Source organism: Oncorhynchus keta, chromosome 7 (genome assembly GCF_023373465.1).
Source record: "Oncorhynchus keta strain PuntledgeMale-10-30-2019 chromosome 7, Oket_V2, whole genome shotgun sequence".
NCBI lineage: Eukaryota > Metazoa > Chordata > Actinopteri > Salmoniformes > Salmonidae > Oncorhynchus > Oncorhynchus keta.
In genome coordinates this window covers 1,716,348-1,741,110 of record NC_068427.1, presented here as the reverse complement: position 1 = coordinate 1,741,110, position 24,763 = coordinate 1,716,348, and the positions used below count along the sequence as shown (strand labels likewise).

Sequence of the window (24,763 nt, the reverse complement as noted above, 5' to 3'; positions counted from 1 at the left end):
ACGGGCAGTCCTTCCCGGGAGGAAGAGGAGCTCCGTCTTGCTGAGGTTCAGCTTGAGGTGGTGATCCGTCATCCACACTGATATGTCTGCCAGACATGCAGAGATGCGATTCGCCACCTGGTCATCAGAAGGGGAAAGGAGAAGATTAATTGTGTGTCGTCTGCATAGCAATGATAGGAGAGACCGTGTGAGGTTATGACAGAGCCAAGTGACTTGGTGTATAGCGAGAATAAGAGAGGGCCTAGAACAGAGCCCTGGGGGACACCAGTGGTGAGAGCGCGTGGTGAGGAGACAGATTCTCGCCACGCCACCTGGTAGGAGCGACCTGTCAGGTAGGACGCAATCCAAGCGTGGGCCGCGCCGGAGATGCCCAACTCTGAGAGGGTGGAGAGGAGGATCTGATGGTTCACAGTATCGAAGGCAGCCGATAGGTCTAGAAGGATGAGAGCAGAGGAGAGAGAGTTAGCTTTAGCAGTGCGGAGCGCCTCCGTGATACAGAGAAGAGCAGTCTCAGTTGAATGACTAGTCTTGAAACCTGACTGATTTGGATCAAGAAGGTCATTCTGAGAGAGATAGCGGTAGAGCTGGCCAAGGACGGCACGCTCAAGAGTTTTGGAGAGAAAAGAGAGAAGGGATACTGGTCTGTAGTTGTTGACATCGGAGGGATCGAGTGTAGGTTTTTCAGAAGGGGTGCAACTCTCGCTCTCTTGAAGACGTGAGGGACGTAGCCAGCGGTCAGGGATGAGTTGATGAGCGAGGTGAGGTAAGGGAGAAGGTCTCCGGAAATGGTCTGGAGAAGAGAGGAGGGGATAGGGTCAAGCGGGCAGGTTGTTGGGGGGCCGGCCGTCACAAGACGCGAGATTTCATCTGGAGAGAGAGGGGAGAAAGAGGTCAGAGCATAGGGTAGGGCAGTGTGAGCAGAACCAGCGGTGTCGTTTGACTTAGCAAACTTCTTTTCAAACTTCTTTTCAAAATGGTTGACGAAGTCATCTGCAGAGAGGGAGGAGGGGGGGAGGATTCAGGAGGGAGGAGAAGGTGGCAAAGAGCTTCCTAGGGTTAGAGGCAGATGCTTGGAATTTAGAATGGTAGAAAGTGGCTTTAGCAGCAGAGACAGAGGAGGAAAATGTAGAGAGGAGGGAGTGAAAGGATGCCAGGTCCGCAGGGAGGCGGGATTTTCCTCCATTTCCGCTCGGCTGCCCGGAGCCCTGTTCTGTGAGCTCGCAATGAGTCGTCGAGCCAGGGAGCGGGAGGGGAGGACCGAGCCGGCCTGGAGGATAGGGGACATAGAGAGTCAAAGGATGCAGAAAGGGAGGAGAGGAGGGTTGAGGAGGCAGAATCAGGAGATAGGTTGGAGAAAGTTTGAGCAGAGGGAAGAGATGATAGGATGGAAGAGGAGAGAGTAGCAGGGGAGAGAGAGCGAAGGTTGGGACGGCGCGATACCATCCGAGTAGGGGCAGTGTGGGAAGTGTTGGATGAGAGCGAGAGGGAAAAGGATACAAGGTAGTGGTCGGAGACTTGGAGGAGTTGCAATGAGGTTAGTGGAAGAACAGCATCTAGTAAAGATGAGGTCAAGCGTATTGCCTGCCTTGTGAGTAGGGGGAAGGTGAGAGGGTTGAGGTCAAAAGAGGAGAGGAGTGGAAAGAAGGAGGCAGAGAGGAATGAGTCAAAGGTAGACGTGGGGAGGTTAAAGTCGCCCAGAACTGTGAGAGGTGAGCCGTCCTCAGGAAAGGAGCTTATCAAGGCATCAAGCTCATTGATGAACTCTCCAAGGGAACCTGGAGGGCGATAAATGATAAGGATGTTAAGCTTGAAAGGGCTGGTAACTGTGACAGCATGGAATTCAAAGGATGCGATAGACAGATGGGTAAGGGGAGAAAGAGAGAAAGACCACTTGGGAGAGATGAGGATCCCGGTGCCACCACCCCGCTGACCAGAAGCTCTCGGGGTGTGCGAGAACACGTGGGCGGACGAGGAGAGAGCAGTAGGAGTAGCAGTGTTATCTGTGGTGATCCATGTTTCCGTCAGTGCCAAGAAGTCGAGGGACTGGAGGGAGGCATAGGCTGAGATGAACTCTGCCTTGTTGGCCGCAGATCGGCAGTTCCAGAGGCTACCGGAGACCTGGAACTCCACGTGGGTCGTACGCGCTGGGACCACCAGATTAGGGTGGCCGCGGCCACGCGGTGTGGAGCGTTTGTATGGTCTGTGCAGAGAGGAGAGAACAGGGATAGACAGACACATAGTTGACAGGCTACAGAAGAGGCTACGCTAATGCAAGGAGATTGGAATGACAAGTGGACTACACGTCTCGAATGTTCAGAAAGGTAAGCTTACGTAGCAATAATCTTATTGACTAAAATGATTAAAATGATACAGTACTGCTGAAGTAGGCTAGCTGGCAGTAGCTGCGTTGTTGACACTACACTAATCAAGTAATTGTTTATGCATATCAACCATGACCACTGATTTGACCTATGACCCCAAAGTCAAATAAATGACCATACAAAGCCAAACAGAAAAACAACAATAAAGTTGGATTAACACATTTAGATTGTAGATACTGCACTTTACCCATATAGTTGTTTCAGGTCATACAAACGCAGGGTGCAGTATCTGCATTTAAGGGGTCATAGGTCAAATCAGTGGTCATGGTTGATATGCATAAACATTTTTGATATAAAGATGATACATCAGTGCATTATCACTTACCTACCTACAACATATCTGGCAGGTTAGCAAACATATTTTAAAGCCATTTTTCTCAGTTTTACCATTGGCATAGTTACTGAGTTTTGCCTTTGTAGGGCAGTATTGTTACATGGGGTCTTCATAAAAAAAATACATTTTTCCCACTGTTTTATTGTTTTGAAGGGGTAATATACTGGGCTCGCTAAATGTACCCTTATCCAGCTATCCAGTTAGCTAAACACTCATTCAAATAACTCCGTGGGAAGCAGGGTGCCGGGTTGGAAGTTTACTTGAATCACAGTGTTAAACTGCAACAAACACAAAAATACATGTTTTCAGTTACAGTAGTATAGAGCACAGAATGTCTTCCACAATAACTGCACTAAATGTGCGAAATTAGGATTAAGAGTGCTCAATCTAGAGTCAAATATAAAATGATGTTACTAGGATGCAACTGAATGCTTGATATTGTTCAGCTAGGTGTCCCTAGTGAGAAATAGCACTAAATCTAATGCAAAGTAGCTAACAGCTAACTCAATTAATATTTTACAGAAACATGACAATTAAATGTGATAAACATTTATCTTGTGTTAATAAACAAATGTACTTACAGACATTGCTTTTACAAAGCTTATAAAGAAGTACGTTGAAAGATTATAACTACTCTTTCACACTTGCACATCTAAAACATTGCTTCCCTTCTGAAACTGCTTCCTTTCACATGACACAAACAGGTAAAAAAAAAAATCAACCTTGTAAAATATTTGAATGACGTGTTGACATGAGAGCTTCTGTCTTTACCTCCATTGGCAGAACGGGAGCTGTTGGTCCTGCAAGGCCTGGAGGACCTGGACATACAGGAAGACCAGAATGCTGTGTTTGTAGTTGAGATCTCCCTGGAGGATGTGTCTGGAGAGTGGTTCAAAAACGGAGTGAGAATTACACCAACCAGCACCATCAAGATCCGCCAGGAAGGTCATCCTTACAGTTGTTATCATCTCTTATGACACGTAGTAATCATTTGGGGGTTTACACTTTATAATAACTTTCATATATAAGCCTTTATAAATTCTTATATATATTATCAATCCATATGCATTTTAATGCTTGTAAAATTATTTATGTTTACAACTAATGATATACTCATTTATCAATAGTATGTGCTGTATTTATAGTTAGTAGTGAAAGTTATTATAAAGTGTTACCTGCCTACCTTTGAAAACGGACATTATTCTGTCTTGGTCCAGTAAGACATCTGACTAGGATTTAAACATTATATCAAAGTCTGTGCATGTCGATCTGTAGACTTTCTATGAGCAGCTCATTTATTTATACATTATAGGTATTTATATATGTTTGAATAGTCGAGGATGAGCTATGAGTGTTTAAAACAAATGTTATGATGCACTTTACCACCTATTATAAGTGCTTATAATACATTTTATAATGCCCTATGGGGTGACACTTGGCACCTTAAAGCTAGAATCCTTAGTCGCTAAATGCATTTTCGGACTAAATTCATGATATATTCTTCAAGAATCAGTGGGTATACAGATATAACTTATAAATGCCTCATGAGCTTAGTTCAACTCATCGTACCTCATCAGAACCCAAAATATGAGCTTGTTTTACTCCAATGTTTATAAACAACGTAAATGTAAACACACATTTTATAGCCTCAAAACATGGTTAAAACTATACACTTTATATCATGTATGGTCAGTCCCTTGCATCCATAGCGGTCTAAGAATTTGAGAGTTGTTACATTTGTCCATCCCCAACCCTTAGCTTTTTAGCAAAACAGGGGCAGGGAAAGCTTTGTTAATGTTTAAATTAAGGATTCATGCTTTAAGTGCATGTATAATGCTTTGTAACATGTGGCTCTTAAAAACATGACTTTATTCTCAACACACTAATGTAGCCGGGAATTAAACAAAGCTTCTATGGTAACTGATTTTGCATGTCTTTTTAGGGACCAAGCATTTTCTTCTCATGTGCAACGTGAGAGGAGAGGACTCCGGAGAGATCAAGTTTGTCGCCAAACACGTGGAATGCACAGCCTATCTGGAGGTGGAGGGTAATATGATTACTTCATCTTTGTATTCACACTCCTTTCATACTTGTGTGGTTTTATTGAATGGATAGGCCAGTGAAGAGACAGGAAAGGTAGGAGGAGTGCGAGTCGGTAGGGCAGTGGTTCAGATTTAAACCCCTGTCAACTCTGGTAGCACTAACCATTCTCGACCACCTCTTCTTTCCTGTACATATGACATGTAGTCAAATCTCCTGATGTAGTGTAGGCAGGAAAATACTGGCCCACGTTTAAATATCAGGTAAACTCATCCCTGTAGTTCAGTTAGTAGCACATGGTGCTTGCAATGCCAGGATAGTGGGTTTGATTCCTGTGGACAACTGTACGTCAAATGTATGCACTCACAACTAAGTTGCTTTGGATAAAATTGTCTGCTAAATGGCATATTATATATATGTATTATAAGCTGGATGGTTCGAGTCCTGATTGCCGATTGGCCGACAGCCGTGATATATCAGACCGTATTCCGCGGGTATGACAAAACATTTATTTTTACTGCTCTAATTAGGTTGGTAACCATTTTATAATAGCAGTAAGGCACCTCTGGGCTTTGTGGTTTATGGACAATATACCATGGCTAAGGGCTGTATCTAGGCACTCTGCGTTGCGTTGTACATAAGAACAGCCCTTAGCCGTGGTATATTGCCCATATACCACACCCTCTCAGGCCTTATTGCTTAATTGTACCAGTCAAAAGTTTGGCACACTAGAATAATAGTGCAGAGGTAACAAAATGTGGAAAAAGGGAAGGGGTCTGAATACTTTCCGAATGCACTGCGTATATATATATATATATATATATATATTATTGTAGTAACAAAATCATATTTTGGGGGAAAATGGCATATGGGGGCGGATATAGAAAATCTATGTCAATATCAGATGCTTTGTTCCCAATAGGATAGACCTACTGTACCAGTCAAAAGTTTGGACACACCTACTCATTCAAGTTTAAAAAATATATATTTACTATTTTCTACATTGTAGAATAACAGTGAAGACATCAAAACTATGAAATAACACATATGGAATCATGCAGTAACCAAAGAAGTGTTAAACAAATCATGATATATTTATATTTGAGATTCTTCAAAGTAGCCCCCTTTTGCCTTAATGACAGCTTTACACACTCTTGGCATTTTCTCATGAGGTAGTCACAAGGAATGCATTTTTTATTAACAGGTGTAGCTTGTTAAAAATGTATTTGTGGAATTTCTTTCCTTCTTGATGCGTTTGAGCTAATCAGTTGTGTTGTGACCAGGTAGGGGTGGTATAACGAAGATATCCCTATTTGGTAAAAGACCAAGTCCATATTATGACAAGAAGAGCTCCAATAAACATAAGAGAAATGACAGTCCATCATTACTATAAGACATGAAGGTCAGTCAATCTGGAACATTTCAAAAACTTTGGAAGTTTCTTCAAGTCGCAAAAACCATCAAGCGTGATGATGGCTCCCATGAGGACCGCCACAGGACAGGAAGATCCAGAGTTACCTCTGCTGCAGAGGATAAGTTCATTAAAGTTAGCAGCCTCAGAAATTGCACCTAAATAAATACTTCACAGAGTTCAAGTAACAGACACATCTCAACATCAACTGTTCAGAGGAGACTGCGTAAATCAGGCCTTCATGGTCGAATTGCTGCAAAGAAACCACTACTAAAAGACACCAATAAGAAGAGGACTTGCTTGGGCCAAGAAACACAAGCAATGGACATTAGACTGGTGGAAATCTGTCCATTGGTCTGAGACTTTTGGTTCCAACCGCTGTGTAGGTGAACAGATGATCTCCGAATGTGTGGTTCCCACCGTGAAGCATGGAGGAGGTGTGGTGGTGTGGGGGGTCTGTGCTGGTGACACTGTCTGTGATTTATTTATCAAGGCACACTTAACCAGCATGGCTACCACAGCATTCTGCAGCGATACACCATCCCACCTGGTTTGCGCTTAGTGGGACTATCATTTGTTTGCAACTGGACAACGACCCAACACACCTCCAGGCTGTGTAAGGCCTATTTGACCAAGAAGGAGAGCGATGGAATGCTGCATCCGATGACCTGGCCTCCAATCACCCAACCTCAACCCAATTGAGATTGTTTGGGGTGAGTTGGACCACAGTGAAGGAAAAGCAGCCAACAAGTCCTCAGCATATGCAGGAACTCCTTCAAGACTGTTGGAAAAGCATTACAGGTGAAGCTGGTTGAGAGAATGCCAAGAGTGTGCAAAGCTGTCATCAAGGCAAAGGGGGGCTACTTCAAAGAATCTCAAATAGAAAATATATTTTGAATCTTTTGTTAATACATGTGTTTTTTTACAATTATTCTGCAATGTTGAAAATAGTAAAAATAAAGAAAATCCCTTGAATGAGTAGGTGTGTCCAAACTTTTGACTGGTACTGTAGGTAAATATAGAATTATTGATATTGGTGCCTGCCACCTGTCCAAATCAATTATTGTCAGGTCTCAGAACAAACCTTGCGACACATTCAGAAATGAAGCAAATTTGTATTTTATCCTTGCAGAGCTTCCATTGAACATAACGAACCCTCTCCAGGACAAGGTAGCTCTTGAGAGGAGTCGTGCGATCATGGACTGCTCAGTATCCAACCCTCGGTGCAGTATCCGCTGGTACAAAGGCAGCAATGTCATCCTGCCCTCAGAGCGCTTTGAGATCTGCAGTGAGGGCTGCTATCGCAAGCTGGTCATTCAACAGGTGGCACTGGACGATGAGGGAACTTACAGTGTGCAGGTTGGAGAGCACACATGCTCTGCAAAACTGACTGTAGAAGGTAAGATAATCTATTAAAGTGTCAGTTCACCCCACAATCAAAGTTTGTCAGATGTTTGACATGAACATTTGCCTTTGGTCAAAATGAGGCCACGTCCCACTCCATTTATTGTGTTGATACAGCCACAGTATTTGTCTCAAATTCAAATGAATAGAAATTGTATTCAGTAATACAGTGAGATCAGTAATATAAGTTAAGTTTTGCATCCCCCTAATTGTTAGGATTTGGGGAGAGTAGGCTGATCTTAGATCTGTCTAAGGGCAACTTCTACCAGGAGTGTAGAACGATCGGTATCCTGAATATCAGCTCCATCTACTGGGAACGTGGCAGTAAGACATTCCTATTCATTACACATTGCCACTCTCTCAGTTCAGTATTTGATAGGATTATAGGTCAACTCTAGTTCTGTGCAATTATAATGCAGTTACTAAAGTACTATGTAACAACATTGTATCAACATGTTGTTCCTAGTGTACGTTGTGTTACTCAGGTATGAAAGTAAAGTGCTATAAATTCAATTCAAGCATTGTTCCATGCCCCTTATCTGCAATTAACTTGTACAGGTGAGTAATTTGATTCTCATTTAATTAATCATATAATGAATGGAGTGTATTGTATAATCATATTTAACGGTATACTTAGCAAGGTGACATCCTCAAACACAACGGGGTAAACTCACACAACATGGACAACAGACTTCAAAACAGCCATTATTGGGGAAGGGGAAGGTGCAAATTGTGAAACACTGGCAGTAGTTGTACATATGAATTTTGGTGACAATGTGGTCTTATGTTGTTTTGTAATGGATTATGATGCCATCTTTGTTGAGTGTAATTTTAAGTGTTCCCTCAATGTATTTATCTTTCTCTGGTCAACACAGCCCAGTCTCTCCTGATGGTGAGGGAACTGAAGAGCGTGGAGGTGGTTGCCCCGGATGAGGCCTGCTTCGAGTGTGAGGTCTCGGTCCCCGTCCTCAAAGCCCCCGTGTGGAGCCTGAAGGGGGAGGCCCTGCAGCAGGGGCCCAAAGTCAGCCTAGAGAAGATGGGCATGGTCCACCGCCTCACCCTCCGACAGACCTCTGTTGACATGAACGGCTTGGTGGAGTTCACGTCGGGAAAAGCCAAGAGCAGCGCCGAGCTCCACGTCAAGAGTAGGCAAACCCTTTAACTTTTACATGTGATTTGGCATAACAGCGGCACATGGCGAGAGAAGTGTGACATACTGTAAGCTATGTTTGGTGTTTATGTGCAGTTCTCCATTGGCATTGACATCTAGGTCAGACAAGACGGAATGTATTTCCCGGTAGACGTCTAAGGCTATATTTACAGGCTGACAGTAATAAAATACTTTTAATTTTATAACATGATCTAAAATTGAATAAGTATTATGTTCCTTCATCACATTAAATGTGGTCAGTTTGGCGTAAGTGTAACCGATTGTACATACAGACCCCCTTTATACCTAAAATATAAATATTTTAATTCAAGCTAATTTCTCCTACTGTATCACTTGAGCCATTATGCGCGACTTAAGATTACAGGCTACTTATAGCGTCCTTTACTGTAGTATTTATGCAGTTGCAACATTTATACTATATTTTGGATTGTTGTTTTTCAGGAGACCGAAGCTCGGCTCTTATATTAGGATTTGGCTCATGGTGGCTACTTGAGGATTACTGGATGTCCCCAATTCAATTGAACCTGCATTGTAGTATTTATGCAGCTGTTTGTCCCTATTCAATCAAAACCATTGTGTTATTATTGTATTTCAGGATAAAATAAAACAAAAACAATTGTCATGCCAAAGAGATAAGGTGTGCTTTCAAAACTATGCACAACTCTAGATTTCTCTCATAGTTGTATTATAATTATGTTTATTCTGCTATTTTGAGTTAAGATATCACCCCAAACAGACCCAATTAAGATTACTTGAGAAAATATTTTGGATAGCATTTATATACTTTCTGAACTTAAACAATATTCATAGTGAACAAAATATAAATGTTTCATGAGCTGAAGTAAAAGATCCCAGAAATGTTACATAGGCACAACATGCTTATTTCTCTAAAATGCACAAATTTGTTTACATCCCTGTTAGTTAGCTATTTGTTTTTGCCAAGGTAATTCATCCACATGACAGGTGTGGATTATCAAGAAATGAATTAAACATCATGATCGTTACACAGGGGGGATAACTCTTGAACCGTTTAAGCTAAAGACAAACGTGCACGTGTTCAGGGTATCTTAACTTCAAATCCCTTAAAAAACTTGTATCAACTATAACTATAGACATTTGTGTGAATTAGCATAACAAATGCACATTCTTGTCTTATTGGGGAAACCTGTTTACCATTTCGCTTGAATAGAACATACTGTACATATAGGATTGACAGTTCTGAGTATTTGTGTATTTTTTCTCTTCAACAGGTGATCCTTGACAGACGCAGTATCGTCGTGATGCAGTGTCAACATCAGAATGAGATGGATCGATATTTTATTCACCAATTTATTTGTGTTCATATTTGTCATGTGAAATTGGAATGTATGGAATAGAATTGTAAGATATATTCCTGTCTTTAAAAAGGGGGTGAATATTTTGTCAAAATTAACAATAAGTTATTGAAATATTTTGTATAATTATTTCCCAATGCAGATACCCCTATTCACTTGAAACAATGTCCTCTAAAGAGGCTCTTGGTAAATATCAACCAGAGTTGACTAAATTGTCTCTCTGAATACGAGCAAGTAATTCATCCATAAAATGACATGTAATATAAACATTTTATGTAATATAAAAATGTGTTCTGAAGTCAATCGTAAAATACAGTTGGAGAATGCAATTGATTACAGGCGTGGGACCGAATCCTAACTTGAGATCCATGTTTGAGTGGCATTTGCTTGCAAATCTCACATAGATATGAATGCATGCTTTATGCAAATGTCTGAGTTGTGCACTGGCATCCTATGTCAGAATTTGGGCCATAATTGTTACTTATAGCAAGTATTGAGAAACTGAAAGTTGTTTAGAAGTGACAAATCCTAACGAGCTACCAACTTTTTCACATAAATCTCCCTTTGACATCAATGCATTTACCTGGAACTTTGAGATACACATTTTTCTCAAGTTAGGATTCAGTCCTAAGTTTAAAAAGGTTCTTAAAAGGTTCCATTAGTTCTATTTACTTTAAGTGTCCATTTAGTCAGTCAGTCAAGCTGTTTGAGGAACAGCGCCGTTCTCGCTCTCAAATTTCTTTATCATCATTACTTATAATTGCATAATTTCATTTGTATTTTTCATCACGTGTCCACTGTATAGACATCGTTTTTTACATTTTGAAGTTGTTTTGTGGAGGCAGAAATTCAAGCTACTATGAAGAATGGGTTCTGTCAAGTAGTATTGGCTTGTAATATAAATACATTGGGCCAAAATTGGTTAATTTAGAAAGGTAGTTAATATTGATCATTTTATTAGATTATATTCAAGTTTAAATGCAGAGTTACCTGAATAACATATATTGTATTGAATAATTAATGAATATGGTTTTCATATGAAGTGAAGTCAGTTCCATATTCTTTTTTCTTTTCAATTTAATTTGTTTCCAACACCCCCCACAATGTATTGATAAGCTCCATTAGTGTATGCAGGAATAATTGTAATGGGATATTACCTCTTTCAATAAATCATGCTTTATTATGGTAAAGTACAAATCGTTTTCTACTTCTTTCTATTCTTAAAATTGATGAGCAGCTCTTACTCATTCAAACACTTGATTTAGCTCAAGTTTCTTTACTCGGATGTCAATACTTGTTGCATGCAGTGAAACAAAACAGCTAATTATTATAGTAATTGAAAGATTTTTTTGTAATCGAAAGATGTCTATCTTGTCAAATGAATGCTGCATTTTACTTTTAAGGTAACGCAGACTCGCATGCACAGACAAGTAGTCACGTGTAAGCAAGCACGGCAGGAAGTGTCATAAAGTAAATTAGGATCTTTACAAGGCATGTAATACAAGGAGCTATGAAAAGGCTCCCCACTCAACTGACTGTACAGGTTGAATGACTACTACATTAGACTTGCAATATGATATCACATATCAAAAAGGTCAAGTACAAGTACTTGTTAAAAACCAAATGTCACACATACATCTCCAGCATATGGATTACAAACCATTTCCCCACCTGGCCAGCGTACTACAATTATTCCAAGTTAGCACATATTATTTTGCCCATATCAGTTAATCTACAATATAAAACATGACATCTTTAACATAAGTAAAACAAACTATCAAAACAACTGGTTAAATACTGAAAGCTGTCCAAATCTTCTCACCACATCCACATTGGCACTTGTAGTTCTAACCATCAGATATTAGGGCTAAAAGACCCATCAGTCTATGGTCATTCTGTCCAACTACAAGGCATGTGGTCATTGGACTACTCTCCACTCTCCGGTCACACAGGTATGCCATTGCCTATCCGTATACAGGGATGTGTATTCTGGGATGTGGAATTATGAATGTTGCAGATAGAAATACAATGAATGGAGCTGATAATATACAGCGCATTCGGAAAGTATTCAGACCCCTTGACTTTTTCCACATTTTGTTATGTTACAGCCTTCTAAAAATCTATTTAAATTGTTTTTTTAGCCTCATCAATCTACACACAAATACCCCATTATGACAAAGCAAAATCAGGTTTTTAGAAATATTAGCACATTTATAAAAAAAAAAAAAAACTGAAATATCAAATTCACATTAGTATTCAGACTCTTTACTCAGTACTTTGTTGAAGCAGCTTTGGCAGCAATTACAGCCTTGAGTCTTCTTGGGTATGACGCTACAAACTTGGTACACCTGTATTTGGGGAGTTTCTCCCATTCTTCTCTGCAGATCCTCTCAAGTTCTGTCAGGGTTGATGGAGAGCATTGCTGCACAACTATTTTCTGGTCAGTCCAGAGATGTTCGATTGGGTTCAAGTGCGGGCTCTGGCTGGGTAACTCAAGGACATTCAGAGACTTGTCCTGAAGCCACCCCTTCGTTGTCTTGGCTTTGTGCCTAGGGTCTTTGTCCTGTTGGAAGGTGAACCTTCGCCCCAGTCTGAGGTCTTGTGCGCTCTGGAGCAGGTTTTCATCAAGGATCTCTGTATTTTGCTCTGTTCATCTTTCCCTCGATCCTGACTAGTCTCCCAGTCCCTGCCGCTGAAAAACATCCCAACAGCATGATGCTGACACCACCATGCTTTACCGTAGGGATGGTGCCAGGTTTCCTCCTTCCCCAGATCTGTCTTGGAGCTCTACGGACAATTCCTTCGACCTCATGGATTGGTTTTTGCTTTAACATGCACCGTCAACTGTGGGTCCTTATATAGACGACAGGTGTGTGCCTTTCCAAATCATGTTAAATCAATTCAATTTACCACAGCTGTACTCCAATCAAGTTGTAGAAACATCTCAAGAGTGATTAATGGAAATAGGAAATAGCTTAATTTTGAGTCTCATAGCAAAGGGTCTGAATACTTATGTAAATAAGGTATCTGTTTTTTATTCTTAATACATTTGCAAAAATGACAAACAAAACAGTTTTCACTTTGTCATTGTGGGGTATTGTGTGTAGATTGATGAGGAAAAACAATTATTTTCACTAGTCACAACAGTCACAAAGTAAAAATAGGCTATATCGTACAAATCTATGAAAACTAACAATAGCTTTTTTGGTCATTTAAAGTTAGGGTTAGGCTTTTGGTTAGCAATTTGGTTGGGGTTTGGTTTAGGGTTAGGATTAAAAACATTATACATTTTAGAAATAGTTGGGTTAATGACTTTGTGGCTGTGGTAACTAGTGAAGACCAAGGCAATTCGAGCCTCGCTTGATAATGTACAGTACTCATTTAAAGTAACTGCCCAGTGTTTCCAGATTTCTATTAAATATGACCTATAATTACTTTCAATATAAGTGAAATAGTATTCCTTCCAAAAATGTTTTAATTCAGTATGTTAAAAAGCAGCGTTTCTGTGTTGGAATGGTATGGGCGTACCCCACCAACAGAATGGTGTGGGCGTATATCGTCATTCAAAATATTAATCCAAGTAGACCGCTGACTGGCCAGCTCATCCTCCTCAAGACCGCTGTTTGCTCTGCTCACCCTCCTCGGGGAGATTATATTATGTTCTATGAGGAAATCGCAAGCATTATTTAAACGGTCTGTTTGAGACATACATTTGAGGTGGGTCTTTTTCTTTTCTCCAATTTATGCTTTGGCCACAAATACGAGTATAAGACAAGCCAAGAGCATTAATTTGAATATGAGTTAACAGAATATTAACTTTTAAAAGTGAAATTCTCTGGGCAGTTACTTTAAGTGAATGATTGGCAAATAATGAATAAGGCATTCTGTGTGTGTTTCAAACGGGCATAAACACTTCACTGATATAATGGCTAAATATGTCATCATAATGTGTCACATCATATGTCACATCTGATGTCATTCCAGTTTTTATTCAACTTGATTAATGATGAAAAGCGCATAACTAGATATAATGAATTGCTGTTACAGTTAATATCAAATGCTGACTATTTCACTAAGGTGAACATTATTGCTGTATCTTTTTCAAATCTGATTTTAAATCACCTGACATGGAATAAAAATACAAACACATACATACACGTGCATGTGACAGCTTTTCCAATGTTCAAAATACGATGATTTGCTGTGTTGCTACATAGTGCATCCTTGTTGATAATCGTACATCCTTGACACAATCACAAGTGTGCATGTTGTAGTGAATAATTTACTAAAATAGTATTGAAGGTTGAAAACACTCGATATACAGTAACGTTCGGGTAAGGAAAAATGGTTCAATTCAAAAATAATATACTTGCGGTACATTAGGACATTTTTAGAAACAGTCTTTAAACGATTGGGTTGAGTTATCTTGATCTCAAGATAAACACCCTCAGTATTTCATATCGTATTCACCAATTGCTTTGCAAAATTACTTTATTGCCTGCTTAAATGATCACCGTCCCACGAAAAAGGGCTTTGTTCAACCTTCTCTTCAGGAGGAAAAGTTGTAACCATGAGGGGATTACTGCATCAAATTTGAAAAAATGACTTGTAAACACTCTTTTTGATGTTTGTCATGAAGTAGTTCCTCACAGTTCTGTCTCTGTGCCAAACTGAGTGGCCTCCATGACGTTGTGTGTGAATGGAATTCGCTGGGTGACAACGACCGAGAGACACGAGCTGGTCCTTCTAGTGGGAAGAAACTTGAAGCTTGTTAACCACCAGCCACCTCCATGGCCCCCGTGGTGAAAAGTTGCAGCCGGTGTTTGATTACACACTAGCTTGCAGTCCTCTGCTGCTTGAGCATATCGTAGACATCGTCCACTTTGCTTAGTCTCTCGAAGAACGGGATGAGATCTAGTAGCTCTGTGTCAGCCATGTCGTCAAACCAGGATACTACAGGGACCTGTGTGTGTGAAGAGGTGAAGTCATAAACAAAGTCAGGTTTAAGACACAAATCTATGTGAACCAGTGATTTAGTTATATCGAATACCCTTTATTTACATTTAGTAATGGTATATGCGGATATGGAACTAAATCATAAATTGAACAGTTGACCTATTCATAAGAATGTAAAAATCCACATTATTATGAACAGGTCATATATTGAAAATACATTTTTATTGACGTTAGACGATCCACGAAAGCACTACATCCCCACCAGAAAGTATGGGTCGAGAGGGTGCATGCTGTTCGGTACATTTACACCCATCTCACATTTCTCCATTGGAGCAAATTCTTTACCTATATAAGCACCAAAATGACATAACTATGGAAGCCACAGACATTATTTTGGTGCAGAGACAAGATATATTAGTATATATTAGTTATATCACACATGCTGTTCTGAAAAAAATATACAGAAACAAATCTGTCTAAACCAAACACAATGAGTCAAAGTGATAGTTGACGAATGCTTTCAATTCTGCATGATTATAGCAGGTTTACGAACAAATTTCTTATATTAGCTATGCTGACAATGACGTTACTTTAGCTAATATGGTGACAACAATGTCGGCTGTGTGTAGCGGTTTGCCTTGGAATGGTTTTTTCGCCTGGCCACGTACAGCTAATATGTTGTGCATTGAAGTCAACAAGCGAAGGGAAGAGATGAGAGGAGGAGAGCGCATAGATGCAAGAAGGAATATAACGTGGCTGCTATGAAACTGTGTTTACGCGTGATCAATGGTGTAATCATTACGCCGATTCTGTTGAAAAACATTTCTTAAATGGAAGCAAACAGAACAAAACGGGGATAAACATTCATGAATTTGTCCTATAGAAACACGCAAGAGTGTGCAAGACAATATTGAATGTCACTGTCTGTCACCTCAATTTTGTCTTTCAACCTGTGTGCACACTGTCTTGCTGCTTTTTGTTCTATGTTGCTCTGTCTGTATGCTACGTCTTGCTTGTCCTATGTTGCTCTGTCTGTATGCTATGTCTTGCTTGTCCTATGTTGCTATGTTGCTATGTCTATGGTGCTATTGTCTATATTGTAATGTTTTTAATAACCTGCCCAGGGACTGCGGTTGAAAATTAGCCGGCTGGCTAAAACCGGCACTTTTACTGAAACGTTGATTAATGTGCACTGTCCCTGTAGAAATAAAATAAACTAAACTAAAAAACCTATGTTGTAAACTTTCATTCATAGGCTAGGTTGTAGCAATCTCATGGTGGGTATAGGGAAATTAGAGTAGCCTGAACCTCTCTCATTGAACTGGGTGAATGGAATATGAATCAGAGTCATCCAATATGCTGTAATAGAAATAAGGCCATGCTCATAAAAATGTTGTCCTCCATCATCTTAAATGACACTGATCGCCACTGCATTTAGTTATGATAATTCATTTTAACAGAACATACAATTCCTGTAATAAAGCAGGGAAACCAGAAACAGCACACCTGATGAGAGTGGTACCATATGTGACTGATGAAAATCTCTATTAGAAACTTATAAAAAGGGGGAATCTAAAGATGCTACAACGAGGACGGGTTGCTAATATGACTAGGATTGTGCCTTTGGCTTTTGGACAATGAAAGAAAGTATGAACCAATAGAACAGGAGAGAAATGACATAGCGGTGGGTCCAATAGGCTAGGGAACTAAATTGAAATAAATTTGCCGAAATTATATAATTACTCCTGTCTCTAAAGTAATACAGAAATTCATTCAAAATACTTCCCCAGAAAGCATCACTTAGCCATAAAGGAATCAAGGATAATTAGCTTCTTTAAGACAATACAGTGCCTTCAGAAAGTACTCACACCCCTTGAATTTTTACATATTTAGTTGTGTATGAAATTAAAATATATTATTACATTTAGATTGTTTGTCACTGGCCTACACACAACACCCCATAATGACAAAGTGGAATTATGTTTTTCATATTTATTTTTTTACAAATGAATAAAAACTATAAAGCTAAAATGTCTACAGTCAATAAGTGTTCAACCCATTTGTTATGGCAAGCCTAAGTAAGTTCAGAAGTAAAACTGCTTTAACAAGTCACATAAGTTGCATGGACTCACTCTGTGTGAAAAAATACGACCTACACTGTGATTGATAGTGTGTTTGTCTTTCATTATGATTCAACCATGCTGTTACGGCAACATAAATATTTGCTCATAATGACTTTCCTATACAGATTAAATCGCTTACCTGCTGATTGGTGAAGTAATTTAATGTTGAGGTTCAGAAGTTTATTTTACTGGTTGGAAGAGTGGAACGGAAGGAAAAAATAATAATGTTTCTGTTCAGAACGAAACGAAACAATTGAAAATAATTTTGGTTCCAACCCCTTGTAAAAATGTTAAAAGCAGACATTGAATATCCCTTTTAAAATGGTGAAGTTATAAATTACACCTTGGATGGTGTATCAATACACCCAGTCACCACAAAGATACAGGCGTCCTACCTAACTCAGTTGCCAGAGAGGAAGGAAACCGCTCAGGGATTTCACCATGAGACAGTTACAGAGTTTAATGGCTGTGATAGGAGAAAACTGAGGATTGGTCAGCAATATTGTAATTACTACACAATACTAACATAATTGCCAGAGTGAAAAGAAGGAAGCCTGTACAGAATAAAAATATTCCAAAACATGTCTCCTGTTTGCAACAAGGCACTAAAGAAATACTGCAAAAAATGTGTCAAAGCAATTAACTATTTGTCCTGAATACAAAGAGTTACATGCTGACCAGACCGGATACGTTATGTGCGCGAGCGTATCAACGAGCGTCTGTGATGCCAAGGGCTAAAATAGAACTCGTTCCTATTTCTGACGCAGATCGCGCTGCAAGTCCGGCCTCTCCCATCCCCTCATTGGTTTATAGAAGCAGGTACCCACGTGCCATCTCCTCATTGGTTATACCCATGTGGGTGATTGAAAGACAAACTGTTTTGCCGGTAGTCGTGGTAATACAATGAAAGTTTAGATGGATCACCATATAAGTTAAATGATGAAAAAGCCTGGAAGGAGAAGAGATGACTAGAAACGAGCCGGTTGGCCGTTTTATGTGTGGATTAATTGTCAGAGTAGAGGTCGATGTGCATTTCAGGTAAAATAACAACTCAATGTTTTTATCCCAGGACAAATTAGCTAGCAACAGCAAGCTAGCTAAATCGGACAAATTAACATTAGCTAACAAGTGCAAGTTAACTAGCTAAATTGCTATACATGTTTAATGATTTTCGACCTGTCCCCAAATTAATGTCATTTGGTTCAGAGTTTGTTTTGATATTTTAACCTGCGTGACGTGATCGCGTTTAGTGTGGGGGGGCAAAAGAATAGTGCTGGCTGCATCAAATTATGGATATGCTTGTAATCGTTAAGGACAGGGGAGTTTTTTCAGGATAAAAAAAAATACAGAATGGAGCTAAGGACAGGCAAAATCCTAGAGGAAAACACGGTTCAGTCTGCTTTCCACCAGACACTGGGAGATGATTTATCCTTTCAGTAGGACAATAATCTAAAAGACAAGGCCAAATCGACGCTGGAGTTGCTTACCAAGAAGGCAGTGAATGTCAAGTTAAAGTTTCAACAACAAATTTAAACAGAGATTTAAGATATTTTGGCATTGCCCTCGCATTAGTTGAATATGTAACTTTGAATATTTAATATTAAATATTAAATATTTAACTCAGATTTATATGACTGACCAGGTGACAATGCTTTTGAAAAACTAAAACATTATTATTGAAATTAAACGGTTTCATGAAAATGTGCATATGAAAATCATAACTGGCATGCAGATCGGTAGAAATGGTGGGATACATTTTAAACTTCTTGAAGCAAGTGGGGATAACAGAATGGGACAGGGAAAGATTGAATATGTACGAAGACACTCCATTTACTACTTCCAAGCAATTTTGACATACCAAAATACCATTAGGCCTATGCTGGCAATTGTTGCTTGATGCCCTATTGCTGGGGAGCTTGCAAAGTAAGCAGTTAAAATGATTGATCGCCACATAATTCCTCCCTCCCTACAATTTGACTTTGTGTTGCACGCGATTGTATAGCTGTATAGCTGTACAGCAAATCAGCAATCTGTTCAGTAGCTACCTGTGTTGATTGGCAGTTTGATTGACCATTCAGAGGGTTGAGTGTTGGTTTCGCTAGCCAATACGTTTTTTGAAGGGGCGATGCTGCGTGGGGAGAATCTCAATTGCATACTCCTCGTGTCCTCTCACCTTCTCAAAACCCATTGGAGGAGAAAGCCAGAAGTCCCACCCACCCCTAAACAGCTTCCATCACCTAGTGATAAGACTGTTAAATGGCTAACAACTACTGCTCTCCCTCTCCCACAGCCTATCGAGTGACTCCATTACACCACTTTCGATTTATTATTTTGCCATTAGTATTTATGTATTTATCCTGCTACTGGTAACTATTACTCCTGTTTACATGTATATATTACCAATAGTATAGTACCATAAGTATTTATATATTTGTAGTACCCGTCATGTTTTATGTATGAAACCCCTCTCAACCACTCCAGTATCCCTGCACATTTAATAAGGTACTGGCATTGACCTGTATACACAGTACTTGCATTTCCGTGATTTTCGTGATTCTAACCCACGTCATTTGTGGATTTTATTTTAATTAAATGTTTTATTATCCTACTACACTGACTCTGACGCTCTTCGGATGTGGCAGGACTTGCGTGATCACACTCTCCGTAGCCAATGTGAGCAGGTGTCTTTAAAACAGGTCAACGTTCACAAGGTCATGGGGCCAGACGGATTACCAAGACATGTTCAACCTCTCCCTGACTGAGTCTGTAATGCCTACATGTTTCAAGCAGACCACCATTGTCCCTGTGCCCAAGAACACCAAGGTTACCTGCCTAAATGACTACTGTCACAGCACTCACATCGGTAAACATGAAATGCTTTGAAAGGCTGGTCATAGCTCACATCAACACCATCATCATGGAAACCCCAGACCCACTCCAATTCGCATACCGCCCCAACAGATTCACAGATAATGCAATCTCAATCGCACACCACACTGTCCTTTCCCACCTGGACAAAAACAACACCCAAGTGGGAATGCTGTTCATTGACTACAGCTCAGCGTTCAACACCATAGTGCCCACAAAGCTCATCACTAAGCTAAGGTCCCTGGGACTATACACCTCTCTCTGCAACTGTGTGGCCAAGCACGACTCCAACACCATCAATAAGTTTGCTGACGACACAACAGTGGTAGGCCTGATCACAAACAACGATGAGACAGCCTATAGGGGGAAGGTCAGAGACCTGGCAGTGTGGTGCCAGGACAACAACCTCTCCCTCAATGTGAGCAAGACAAAGGAGATGATCGTGGACTTCAGGTAAAGGAGGGCTGAACAGGCCCCCATTAACATCGATGGGGCTGCAGTGGAGCAGGTCGAGGGTTTCAAGTTCCTTTGTGTTCACATCACCAACAAACTATCATGGTCCAAACACACCAAGACAGTCGTGAAGAGGGCACCACAACACATTTCCCCCCTCAGGAGACTCAAAAGATTTGGCATGGGTCCCCAGATCCTCAAAAGGTTTGACAGCTGCCCCATCAAGAGCATCCTGACCGGTTGCATCACCACCTAGCATGGCAACTGCTAGGCATCCGACCATAAGGCTCTAAAGAGGGTAGTGCATACGGCCCAGTACGTCACTGAGGTCACGCTTCCTGCCATCCAGAACCTATATACTAGGCGGTGTCAGAGACTCCAAACACCTATGTCATAGACTGTTCTCTCTGCTACTGCACGGCAAGCAGTACTGGAGCGCCAAGTCAAGGTCCAAAAGGCTCCTTAACAGCTTCTACCCCCAAGCCATAAGACTGCTGAACAATTATTCAAATGGCCACCTCGACTCTATTGTTATTTTATTTTTTACTTTAGCTTATTTAGTTAGTCGTTTCTTAGAAACATAATTAAAAGCTAGAAACATAATTAAAACTTTAAAATGTGCATATTGATCTGGAATAGTGTGCTTGTACACACATTTTGATACTGTATCTTTTATACTTTTTAAACTATAGTGAACAAAAATATAAACAACATGTAAAGTGTTGGTCCCATTTTTCATGATCTGAAGTGTAAAAGCTCCCCAAAAATGTCCCTATGCACAAAAAGCTTATTTCTCTCAAATGTTGTTTTACATCCCTGTTAGAGAGCATTTGTCCGTTGCCAAGAAGCTGATTAAACAGCATAATCATTACACAGGTACACCTTGTGCTGAAGACAAAAAATGTGAAGTAACCCACAGATGTCTCAAGTTTTGAGTGTGCTTGCAATTGGCATGCTGACTGCAGGAATGTCAAATAGAGCTGTTGCAAGATAATTATTAATTATAAGTCATTTTAGAGAATGTCAGTACATCCAACTGTAGTTACTAAACAAAGCCACTGAACCACACACCTACTTAGCAAAACTACTGACCATTACTGACCACAACCACAAAACTACCGACCACAACTGTTGACCACTACTGACCACAGCTACTAAACACAACCACAACTGCTAAACCACAAGTACTGACCACAACCACAAAACTACTGATCACAACAACATAACTATTGCCCAAAACTAATGAACCACACAACTACTTACTAAAACTTCTGACCATTACTGACCACAACTCCTACCACAACTACTGAACCACACACGTACTGTACTTACCAAAATGATCGACCACTTCTAACCACAAGCACACAACTACTGACTACAACCACATAATTACTGACAACAACAACAGACCACACAACTAATGACCACAACCACACAACTACTGACCACAACTAATGGCCAAAACAACACAACCACCTACCACAACTACTGAACCACAACCACACAACTACTGAGCACAACTACTAACCACTACTGAGAACAACTGACCACAACCACACAAAGGTAAGGTAAGACCACAAAACTACTGAACCACAACTACTACTCTGGAATGCACTAGCTCTGGTCCAACTCTGGTCCTAGGTGTTGCTAGCTAGCGCTGGTTCGCACTATGTCACTTTCTGACCATACTTCTGTTATTTTATTCTTTATTTTAGTATGGTCAGGGCGTGAGTTGTGGTGTGCAGTCTATGTTTATTTTTCTATGTTGGTTTTTGTGTTCGGCCTAGTATGGTTCTCAATCAGAGGCAGGTGTCATTAGTTGTCTCTGATTGAGAATCATACTTAGGTAGCCTGGGTTTCACTTTTGGTTTGTGGGTGTTTGTTTCCGTGTGAGTGTTTGGGCCACACGGTACTGATTCGTTTATTGTTTTGTATTTCAGTGTTCAGGTCATTTTGAATAAATCATTATGAACACTTACCACACTGCGCTTTGGTCCGATCCTTCTTCCACCTCTGAATGCCGTTACACACTAACTCTGGTCTGCACTATAAATTATAACTACTTAAATGTGCATACATTAGCATATAATACCTACCAACAATAATTGTAACTCTTGAACTCATCATGCTAGAAAAAATGAATAACCTTTCACAGGTTTTTGCTATCTTAACTTTAAATTCTTTCAAACATATTAACTAATAACTATAAATGTGCATGAATTAGCATAATGTAACTCACGAACAGTAACTCTTGAACTGTTCAAGCCAAAGCCAACATTCATATGTTCAGGCTACTCTAACTTTTCCAACTATAACCAGTCTACTATAACTATAACCATTACTAATGCAGACACTTCCACAACTATAACATTTTTCAAAACCATACATACTTAAATATGCTTTGCTTTAAATAGTAAAGTGAAACTTTTAAAACTTTTACCGCAACCACGAAAATATTGGTTAAACAAATCCAATCCATTGTACAATACCATCTAGTTTCTATTATTATTTTATCACTGCATTGTTGGGAAAGAGGTCTTATGGTAAGAATTTCACTGTACTGTTTTACACCTGTTGTATCCTGTGCAAATGGGAAATAAACGTTGCAACTTGAGAGGAGAAAGGATGTGAGGTGTATGCAATTGAGATGTTCCCTCTGTGCCACAAAATGTACATTTACATTTGTAATTTAATAGAAGCTCTAATCCATAGCGATTTACAGCAGTGAGTGCATACATTTTATACGTCTTTGTACTGGTCCCCTGTGGGAATCGAACCCACAACCCTGGCAATGCAAATGCCATGCTCTACCAACTGGGTGACAAAACGTTGCAAAACCTGGCCAGATAATTTCAAGTCATTAGTCTCAAGTCAAAGTCAGGTCCCAAATCTTGAGGCTCCAAGTCAAAGTCAAGTCTCAAGTTATTTTATTTTATATCAAGTCAAGTCTCAAGTTATTTTATTTTATATCAAGTCAAGTCTCAAGCCATCTAACGTGTGACTTGAGTCAGGCTCGAGTTTAAGTCATATGACTCGAGTCCACAACTCTGGTATCAAGCCATCTAGCTTGCTAATTAAGTAGGTCTACAGTACGTAAATAGATGAGCTATTAGCCACAAACTTGTGATCATTTTACTTTTTAACTAGCTGAATTGATTGTGTTGAGATTCCCAATCACTGCCATTTCTGTCCAAAAATATTGAGCAAATTAAACAAACAGGGCATCACCTGAATGGCTGATGATGGTGATTTACAACCTGATAGATATATTTATTAGACCACTTCAACTGTAAGAAAATATATGTTCATTCAACATACAATTGTAAGACATCCAGCTGCAATAGTATTACGAGTTTGCTCAACACAATTCACACAAATTCACGCAAACTTTTTGTTGCGAGTTTGCTCAACAACGTTTTTGTTGAGTAAACTCACAATCCTATTGCAGCTCGTTGCCGTACAATTGTATGTTGAATCAACCATTTGTTTTGTATGATTTAGCGCTAAATTAATCATGCATTGACTGCATCCATATAATGCTGCCAACCATGCTGTACTATATGTTATAGAATTTTGAGTCAAATAGAAACAATTTGTAAAAACTCTTGTAAAGTACATTTGAAGAATAAACCACACATTTGATATTTTGGAACAATACTATGATTATCTGTTTCATTTCTGTAAAATAGTTAAGAGTGTCAGTTTCTCTTAAACACCGCTGATACAACGGCAATTTTCTGAGTGAACCTGCAGTGCAGTTTCGCATTTATCTGCAGTTGATTGAATAGAGGGCTTAGTATAGTATACTGGTAGATAGAAGTATGAATGACATACAGCATTATCCGAGTGGAAGATGTAGGAGGCTGGAGAGTTGTCCACAATGATGACCTTGTTGAGGTCCCTGCCCAGACGACTCAGGTCTTTCACATAGTTTCCTTGGTGGAAAACGCAGGACTCCCGGAAGAGACGGTGTTGGAAGGCACCCCATTTATCCAGCAGGTCGGAGACGGGATCGGCATACTGGCACAAAAGGAAAAAACACACAACATTGTCACTGGTGGTAGTTCACAGAAAGCTCTGTGTGTGTGATGCATATGTAAATGTAAATGAAGTCCCGTGTCTATGAGTAAGATGTTAGAATGGCAGGGCTAAGTCTCTAAGAATTGTCAATAAAACATGTCAAACACGTGTCACATTCTTAAAGGGAACGTTCAGTATTTTAGATGCCCCCCATCACTTCCATTGATTGTTAGATAGCATGGACTTAAGTTAGCTTACATTTGTAGTG

At 39.9% G+C, this 24,763-nt stretch overlaps 2 protein-coding genes across 11 annotated transcripts in view; one reads left to right on the top strand and one right to left on the bottom strand.

Moving 5' to 3' along the window:
* LOC118385860 (obscurin-like protein 1) overlaps window positions 1–11,272 on the top strand; it is a 76,496-nt gene extending 65,224 nt beyond the window's left edge. For all 10 annotated transcript variants that reach the window (XM_052521842.1, XM_052521844.1, XM_052521843.1 and 7 more), the window contains 5 exons: window positions 3,499–3,660; window positions 4,658–4,762; window positions 7,299–7,565; window positions 8,446–8,715; window positions 9,992–11,272. In XM_052521842.1, coding sequence (XP_052377802.1) covers window positions 3,499–3,660; window positions 4,658–4,762; window positions 7,299–7,565; window positions 8,446–8,715; window positions 9,992–10,002 — 815 coding nt within the window. In that variant the 3' untranslated portion in view covers window positions 10,003–11,272. The remainder of the gene's footprint in view (window positions 1–3,498; window positions 3,661–4,657; window positions 4,763–7,298; window positions 7,566–8,445; window positions 8,716–9,991) is intronic.
* A 566-nt stretch (window positions 11,273–11,838) lies between these two features.
* LOC118385859 (uncharacterized) overlaps window positions 11,839–24,763 on the bottom strand; it is a 35,429-nt gene continuing 22,504 nt past the window's right edge. The window contains exons 5-6 of the mRNA XM_035773019.2: window positions 24,310–24,495; window positions 11,839–15,038 (exon numbers count right to left, since the gene is read on the bottom strand). Of these exons, the coding sequence (XP_035628912.1) occupies window positions 14,910–15,038; window positions 24,310–24,495 (315 nt within the window). The 3' untranslated portion in view covers window positions 11,839–14,909. The remainder of the gene's footprint in view (window positions 15,039–24,309; window positions 24,496–24,763) is intronic.